The 9603-nt window shown below is 45.6% G+C and overlaps 1 protein-coding gene across 1 annotated transcript in view; it reads right to left on the reverse strand.

The window, feature by feature from the left end:
• SHTN1 (shootin 1) overlaps positions 1 to 6799 on the reverse strand; it is a 66453-nt gene extending 59654 nt beyond the window's left edge. Inside the window, exon 1 of the mRNA XM_074158937.1 lies at positions 6591 to 6799. Coding sequence (XP_074015038.1) covers positions 6591 to 6648 — 58 coding nt within the window. The 5' untranslated portion in view covers positions 6649 to 6799. The remainder of the gene's footprint in view (positions 1 to 6590) is intronic.
• Between the last annotated feature and the right edge of the window lie 2804 nt (positions 6800 to 9603).

Here is a 9603-nt window from a genome sequence, read left to right on the forward strand (position 1 = left end):
TCTCACACAATATACATGATGGTACCTGAGCATCTCAATACATCTTACACCTCACCTCGACTCAATCAGATGATGCTATATATAAATTACCCTAAAATAAAGATCTCTCTTTCCAATAAATTAGTGGTGAATGAAGCAAACAAGTGAAGATGCTTTACTAAAGGTGCTACTAAAATTCCAGAATTATACATCATTTTCTCAAAGAATCAATATTGTAGCATGTATTGATAGTAAAATGCCTACTGATCAGCCTCCAGTGAATCCTGACGAAGTGTCATAAACATGTATCAGAGACCTCTTGAAATACTGTCACTGTCTGATGCTAACTTAAGTTCATCCTTGACAGAATTATTCCTGATATACAACAGTACTACATAAAATACTTATCAGGATCCACATTTCTTTGCTTCAGGCTACCTTCATACAGCCTGAGAGTGACACTACAACTTAATTTCAAGACTAAGGAAAGAAAAAAGCTGGAAAAAGGAGAAAACAACAGAATATTTTGGGCTATAGCTCCTAACATACCCAAAATGTATTCCCAGCCCACCCTTCTCTTATTGTAAAAGTCAAACCACAAAATAGCCAACACAAGTGAACACAGCATGTTCCTTCATAACATGAACATGCTCATGCCCCAACTATTCACCCCTCAGCTCAGTTGGGCGGAAGAGACTGTCCTGTCAACGTGTATCAATGCACTTTATCTGTATTAAATTAAGCAGGTAATTTTGTATACAGAAGCTCCTTTAATTATATCTTAGTCTTGATTTTTAGTTGTGAACCTGTGTCTCCTGAACCTGGATTTGCTAACAGAAGATATGTATTATCTAAATTAGATGTTTTATATATTAGATACTTATTATGGCTAAAAAGCACTTATTAGTAAAACAAGGTCATAAGGGTAAAAGTATGTAATGACTATAATCCATAGTGAACAACAGAAAAGACACCTTAATTTACACAGAGCGAGATGGTGAGAATCTTCCTACTCTCTTTATTAAAAAATTCATCAACCTCTTTTCTAAAGCTATGTATTAAAAAAATACAAATTAAAAAAACCAACCTTTAAAATGCTACATGCATATACTCTAGCATTGATATTGTAAACCAGGGTAGCCTTCAAGTAGATTGAGAGCCCAAATCAACAAGAAATGCCACCTCAGCATTTCAACCGTACTTATTTAATCAAAAAGTAAGCAGAGCTGTCAAGGAAAGCAAGTGTCATTCCACTATTTATTCTTCCAGACTACAGACCAGGCATGTCTGTACTGGTACAGGCAAGAGAAAGAGCTTACAGCGCAGGAAGTCCTTCACTCTGGATGAAACAAGCTAACCTAATGAAGTCATTTTTTTGTCGGTAGAAGTAAATTAACACCTGGCTTTTTGCAGGTTCAGATAGATGATCATAGATAGAGAATTACCCCTGACAGCAACACGCCACCAGAAGCTTTAACGGAACTGCTGCCACCACCCTCCTCATCCCAGCACACCTGGAACAGGAACAATCAGGTCAAGTCTGTTGTACAAACCATCTCTCAAACACCAATGGTCTCTCTACAGGCAAAGCATGCACAAGACCTGTGAATTGCTGTCAAGAGTATCAACAAAAGTTAAAAGGGCTCAATTTTGCTCTTGTTCCCCAGTTTAGGCTCAAAGGTCCCTTCTGCTAAACCCAGGTGATCTCTGTTTCAACGGGACGCAGGAGCACCAGCCACGTGCAAACTTCAAACTGATGCTGGGTGGCATTTTTAACATCTCCTGGGCCTCCACGAAAGAGAGATGGAGCTGAGGAACAAGCCCTTATGGGCTTGTGTAAAGGTGAATGTATGTGATGGTATTATACCTGCTACTTTATGACTCCAAATCTTGAGTCAGTCAGAATATATAAACTTATTACGAGGCTTAAAGCCTGTATGGCCAGACCAAGCCCTTGGTCACGTATCAGTTGCACTACTTCATACCTACAAGATTCAATTACCAAACAGTTCTTTAAAAAAAATAAACAAATAAAAATCATGTGTGTAAATATATAAAGGTAAGCATTAAGCACAAATACTGTAAGTCAGATCCTGCACCTGTGTTCCCGCATGCTTTGATTTGATACAAATCTGTAAAAGTGTATACAAAGAATTTTTTTAATGAGACCCCAAATTTGCATCCTGCAGCCTCACAGCTTCCTGGAAACCGGACAGGGAAATTAAACACATCACAGCCTAATAAAGCCTAAGCATTAAGCTCACACCAAAAGATTTCCCTTTACAAGTTTCTGAGAAACGGATACAGTTCAACACAAGAAACTTAAGTGGGAAACACTTTTAAGCTCTAATAAACGAAGAAAGCATTCAAGCAGGATGGGTTCTGCTGGGGAATGATGATGACCGTGTATGACCACCAACATACACAGGTACATGGGGGAAAAGAATAATCTACAGAGCAGATGGTTACAGAGGGGAATGCAGCAGCCAACAAGATATCCTACCCTAAACAAAGAAATTCCTCTGGCCATAAAAATTACCCCTCTGCCACAAAGAAGAATAAATTTGTCAAACCACATTAAGAGCTTGTCAATAGCATATACTTTAAAACTACTGCTCTGAGATATTGCTGTCAGATTGGCAGTCTGTTCCTTTGAAAGATATATGGTATTCCCTTATTGAAAGTTTCCGGCATTTTTAATTTTATTTTTTTTTTTAAAAGATCAAATAGAACTTGAAAAAAAGAAGAAAAAAAAAAAAGTCATACAGAGCCACAGTGCTTGGGTTAGAGCCCGGAGCTGATCACACTTCATCAAATCCAGCCAACAAACACAGAGCAAGACAAGACCTTTAAAATTAGCAAAGAAAGTCCAGGCAATATAAACATGTTTAGTAGATGTGCAGTTACCAGTACTTGTTAAGCAGAGTAATTTTGCGAAGTGAGGAGAAATGTGACTTTGACAGTGGCAGCTGAAGTGTAATTTTACTAGTTTATAACTCCGGATGTTTTGGTTGCTGACTCCTGTTTTCGACTGAACAAAGAAGTGACCACAGCAGAAGATGACTCTGTCTTTAAGGGCAAAGTTCCAGCAGTGCCAATAAAACCAAAGACAAACAAGGCAACCTTCCAGGCAGGTAACCGACTGCTGCTACCATGCAGCTGTTAGTCACTTTGCTACGGTTCCTCAGCTTCTACAACCAACCATAAGGTTTTGCCCACCTGATTTTCACTTTTAAGTTTCACTTTTAAGTCTTACCCATAGGAATTATAAGGGCCAGCTGAACACAAATGTGCACTGGTGGAAACGTCACTAGGTAATACTAATATTTATAGCGGATCTGCTTTATCTAACCAAGCCATCTCAGAAAGCTATTCACAGGATTAAAGCTCAAACAATACTTTTAAGTCCTAAATATCATCAAAACAGAGATCGTGTTTCTTCATGATGCTCACCTTAAACTTGGTAATGGAGCAAGCCGAAGAATGATCAGTATCAGGTATCTGAGTGTAACACACAGGACTTGGAAAATTCAGTATGGATGAAAGATAAGCATATCTTGCACACAGACAGCTTCGGTGTCCTTGTCAGCATTCAGAGCTCTACCGAACAGCCAAGTGAATTTGCCCAGACACCAGTCAGTGTCAGAGCTGCCACTGAGAATCGAGCGGGCAGCTACGAAACACCTGCCTCAGTTTCAATCTACTGACCTTGTTCAGGGAAGGTATTAGCAGCAGTTGAAACCTGACAGCAATCAGCCACGTACGCTGAGGTTTGCCTTCCCCTCTACCTTTCACATCGCTTCTCGGCCAGTTTAGTTACCTGCTGTCAGGCAAATTTCTCAAGACAAGAAAAAACACATGCTGAAAGAGACACCAAACAAGGGCTAGTGCACGAATGTTTTCTGGAACCCCTTCAAATCAAAAACCTTAAATTCAAAAATCTGACTACAGACCATGATGTTACAGTAATCTGAAGCCAGATGCCACTTCGAATACAATAGAGATAGGACTCCTGACCCGTATGTACACTCATTACCCCAAGTATTCAGAGACAGCAGATCCTTCCATCACTGCATTTACTTCCAAAGTTAATACTGTTTATCTACACCTGGAAGCAGTAAAGAGGAAACATAAGAGAAATTTTTTCCTCCTCTTTTCAGGTTGCTTCTGTTTAACAGAGCATCCTAAAACTGCTTGAGAAAAGTTGTCAGTATCTCAAATAGTTTTGTTGTCAATAAGAATGGAGAGCAAACTATATACTCCAACTTACAGTATGTAAAGAGGAAGCAAATTTACTTACTTACAGTAATATTATTTAGGTTGTTATTGTTAGGATAATTTTATGCATCTAATTACCTTTATTCATCACTTGGACTCTTTACTTTGTCTTGTCCGTTAACATAATTTAACTACCATAATCTTGTTATAGATGTACAACAGCATTTAGAAGAGTATTTTCAAAAGTTCCCCACGGGGTAACTTTTCACCCACAAAAACCAACTTTCTTACCAGCCGTAAAATGACAAAAACATTTGTGAGCCTCCAACAACATACTAAAACTCCCACATTTGGGGACAAACATCCATCAAGAACAGTGCCTTACGGGACAGAGTCTGCCAAGTACAGTTTCTATTTCAACAGCTTAAGTGGATCTGGGGCAGCCAGTCCTCAAGTTACAGTATCTTTCCCTTAAACTAATTCCTGCAGTGCTGCAAACTTTCATCAGACGTTAAGAGACAGCCAGCCTACTGGAGCAGAAGGCTTTCAGGCATCAGAACTGAAGCCCCAACCTAACCAATTTCAAAAGGCTACGATTTCTCTAAAGAATAACCCAAACTTGCCTTTTTTGCAACTGATTATTGCCATTTTCACAACTGTATTTTTGGCACAGCTCCTCTAGAGCCAATGGTATTGGAGGGAGCGGTGTCAGTCAGCAAAAAACAGCTTTTCAGCCTTATTTTTTGGTCCTGTATTATGAAAATGTACAGCTGTTAAGATTATTGTGAATTTTACACCCATTGAAATCCTTGTAAGTCAGAATCTACCCACTGCAGCCGGTAATCATGAATTTACAATGCTGGGTGTACAGGAACAATCAAAAAAGAAGTGCCAAAGCAGGTCATAAATAGTTCATAAATATCCAGCTGAAATTTGGCTAAGAAAAGCTTCTGCTATACAGCCAAGGTGACTGAGCACATTTGTGGTCAGAATGAATGACAGAAAAAGGGGCGCTGATCACAGCCCCGTAAATTTCACTCTTTTACACAACTTTGTCCAACAGGTCCTTTCCCGACAGCTCCTCCCAGGCTCCCAGGAGACCAGGAGAATGCAACTGCGAATTACAGCATTGGTACTTGCACCTACTGCCCACGAAGCTGCGAGACAGGAGGCACGCCAGCCACTTGATGCATGCTCACAAGCAGATGTCCACAATTCAAACAGATGGTAACGCTGGTTCTTCAAATGTTGCCTACCTGCTTAACCAAGCTTTCCTCGACCAGCCTGATTGGGGGATAGACTGACCAGGGGAATTAAAAAACAGGCCTCCTTTTGAGCATCCAAGCTCTTTTCCATGGCCCCTCTTGCAGAAGATGAAATATTACAATGTTTTAGTTTCTGACCCACTATGCACTCACAAAGCTGAACACAGAATCACAGAATCATCTAGGTTGGAAAGGACCTTTAAGATCATCGAGTCAGACCATTAACCTAACACTGCCCAAAAGCACCGGACTTTTCTACAAAAGCCCCGAGAGTGACTCACGCGAGGAACCAAACCAGCCCGGGACAAGCGCTTCCTTTCATTTACACTGGAACTGTTACACAGGCTCTACAGAAACTTCGGCCATATCAGGGCAAGCCTCGAGCTATCAGCGGGAAGTTTGGATGGTGAGGGACAGAGGATAACAGAGGGTGACAGAAGGACTGGGATCCCACCACGCAGAGAGGGAGTGGGGACACAATGGCAGGTTAGGAGCTCCACACGAAGCTCGGCTCCACAGAGAGACAGGGAGGAAAATGGACTTTCACCCCTGGAGCCGGCCGGGCACCCGGGCTCATCGGATCCACGCTGGCTGTTAGCTGGGCACCCGTTACCAGCATAGGGGCCAGGCTGCAGGGAAGGTCGGGGCTGACAGCAGCGACAGCCCACGTGTGCCGGCACCTCGGCCTCCTGCCCTCGCCCCTGCCCGCCATGGCCCACCGCGACGCCCACCCTGCTTCAGCCCAGAGCACCTGTGGGGAGGCGAGGCGGGTGGGACTGGGCGGGTGGGGACAGCCAAAACGTTTCACTTCCCTTTTATCTTTTTTAAGGCTTTTTTTTTTTTTTTTTTTTTTTTTCAGAGAAAGGGGCCTGGGGACGAGAGGGCACCCCACCACCGGGCCGGGGGACCCCACCACCGGGCCGGGGGACGCCCAGGCCGCAGCCGCCCGCTCCCCCCCGCCCCGGCGCAGGCCGCGCCCGCCCCGTCCCCCCGCGCGCCGCCTCACGGCCCCCGCCGCCTCACGGCGCCCCGCGGCGGCCGCGCTGCCACCCGCCCAGCCCGGGCCCGCGGCGGCGGAGCTGGGGGAGCCGCTTCCCTCCCGGCGCCGGCGGCGCCGCCCGCCCCTACCTCGGTCCTTCAGGCTGGCGAGCAGCTCCAGCTGCTTCTCCTCGTCGGAGCTGTTCATCCTATCCTGCCCCGCCGCCGCCGGCCAGCGGCTGCCCCGCTCCGCCTCACCTAGCGCGGCTTCACCTGGCGGAGGGGGAGGGCGGCGGCGGCCGGAGCCCCGGGGCGCGGCGGGCGCGGCGAGCGGCCCGGCCCGCTCTGCACATGCCCAGACTCCCGCGGCGCCCCAGTGAGCATGTGCGAGGGTGCGGGCACGGCGGCACCTCGGCCCGCGGGCGGGCGGGCCGGGACGGCTCGCACACTGGCGGGCGCAGGGCGCCTGGATCCCCCCCTTCATGGCCTCAGGGGACAGCTCTGTGTGTGAGCGAAGGGGTGCGAGGGGAAGGAGCCCCACCAACAGCCCACCGGTCTGAGGAGTCGTGTCCTCCTCGCCTCGTCGGCGTGGTCGGCGCGACAGCTGCCCTCACACGGGCACCGACCGTGGAGGCCCTTCCCCTCGGCCCCGGGCAGGGGTCCCCCACGAGCCCCCCCACTCTGCTCCCCACACAGCTGAGGGTACCTGGGTTTTTAATTAGCCCTTTTGCCCAATTTTCCTAGGGCAGCTTTCCACTTGGGATCCTGGAGCAGGATCCACTTGAGACACTGGCACAGGTTGCCCAGAGAAGCTGTGGCTGCCCCATCCCTGGAGGGGTTCAAGGGCAGGCTGGATGGGGCTTGGAGCAACCTGGTCTGGTGGGAGGTGTCCCTGCCCAGGGCAGGGGGGTTAGGGATAGATGGTCTTTAAGGTCCCTTCCGATTCAAACGATCCAGATTCTATGATTCTGCGATCCCTGTGCTGGCCAGAGGGGTGGTGGGAGGACATAAAACTGCTATTTGAGTACCGTGGAGAATTGGAGGGTTGCACTGCTGTTTGTGAGGATCCAAGGGAAACAACTGCATGCCAGCTCCAGTGTCCAGCACTTAATCGCAACTTCAGAACGACATGAGGGCAGAGGGCTTTGAGAGGGACCCTGCTGTGTTCCTCTCAGAAGAACACGTTTCTTCTCTCTGCTGTTCTCGGGTGATCCCTTTGTGAAAAAGGAGGGGATCCAGCGATGATCTCTATTAAAATGGTTACCTTATCCCACGGCTGACACTGAGTGCACTGCAGGATTTGTTTCTGCCTCTGTCTTTCGCTAAGCCTTGGTAGCGGTCGGCTGAGTGGCAACTATCTTCAGCTTTGCATGGGCAAAGGTACAATTCATACACTTCCCTCCCTTCCTCCCTCCTTCTTTGGCAAACATCCATTGTCCACTGTGGCAGGCAGGTCAGAAAACACAGCATTGCCACAGACGTGGCAACATTACTTAGAAATATCTGGGAAGAAAAGGAAAAAGACCTCACTACGAAGAGTTGCTGAGTCCTCCTGCCTCCTTCATCCTAGACTGCATCCTCTAGTCTTCTCATCTTGACCTAGTCAACCTTTAAAACGTGAAGAGGCTCCATATTGATGCTTTACAGCATTATCTGTCCTAGAGGTAGTTAATAACACGTGTAGCATCCTGGAAAGAAGCCAGGAGATCCATGTGAGCCGTACTCGTGTCTCATAAGCGTGATATGCTCACGTAAGGCAAAGGAGGCCACGCAGGGAAGTTCATAAGCTAGTCAGCTTCTTCTGAACCAGTCAGCACAAAACATTTAACTGTACCAACTGCAAAGTTATAAATTCATGCTCCTAGAGATGGAGTCATATGCAAAGAATGGGAAATTATCTTGGAAAACGAAGGCTGTGTAGGGGAAGTGGGAGGCAAAGTGCAACTAATTACATACGTGCTGCCAGTAAGGTACTGCAGCAAAAGAATGGGATGTACACTGACAGCAGGGAAAAAAATTCCTCTATGACATTGACAAGACTAAAATAAAGTTACTGTATCCAGTTCTTCAAAAGATGGCACAGAGACATTTACGGAGAAAGCACAAGAGAAAGAAAATGACCTCAGTTTTGAGGAGAGCACTTTCCAATGAGACCTCAAACCCTTGATCTTTTTAATTGAGCAAAAAGGAAACAAATTATTTGATAATGTTAATTTCGCAGGAGAAAATCCTCAATACTTGAGGGCTTTTCAGCCCACTGGAAAAGAGTTAACCAGAATCTGTGTCTGTAACCAGAACGTAAAAACTACAAATAAAAGTCGCACACCAATAAAAGCCTCCATTTGAAGGAACACAAAGGTCCCATTTAGGTCCTTAGAGTTCGGGGCTGACCTCAGTTTCCAATAGCCCCCACTTTGGCTCAGAGCAGTTTTGCCAATGTTTTACGTTTTATCGTCCTTCCTTGGGCTCCCTGTTGGCTTCCCTTCAGCCACAGGTTTCCTTCCAAGCCCCTCTTCCCATTGCTGATATCACCACACACACACCCCCCGCCATTTCCAAACCAATTTCTTTCATGCAGCGCAATAGCGGGATTTGCAAAAGAGTCATTGTAGGGTTGCTTGTCCCTGCACCGTGCCAAGACACCGGACATCTTCGTCTTGCAACAATGTTCTGTCTGTTGTACGCAGCCAGAACAGGGCATAAAATCTCTTTGATATCCGCAGAGACAGTGAGCCGATTCTTCCATTATTTTATTTATATATTTATTCAAATTAAAGTATTATGGCTCTGTCAAAAGAATTCCCTTCCATAATTTCTATATTGCAGCTTCATCATTGTTCTCATTGTTATTATTCATTTCGATGAATGTACACCAAGTTACAACACCTTGAAAAGTAGGCATTTAAAACAAGGATGTCCTTGTAGCAGACCCTTTTGGTTGCAATAATAAGATGGGTGCCTCTACAACATTATTGCTGAAAGATATTAATTGATTGTTAATCAAGTGTTGCTTTTCTTTTTCTAAGTTAGCAGACAACAGAAAAATTAACTCCATTACTAAATTTGCTAATGGATCCCCCAGTGCTCTAAGGCTTTAGCATCCCCAGAAATGTTTCCCTGGATCACGAATTCAGTTCATTGTTTCAGGGTTATTTTAAATAAA

This window comes from Numenius arquata, chromosome 15, assembly GCF_964106895.1.
Source record: "Numenius arquata chromosome 15, bNumArq3.hap1.1, whole genome shotgun sequence".
In the NCBI taxonomy this organism is placed as follows: Eukaryota; Metazoa; Chordata; class Aves; order Charadriiformes; family Scolopacidae; genus Numenius; species Numenius arquata.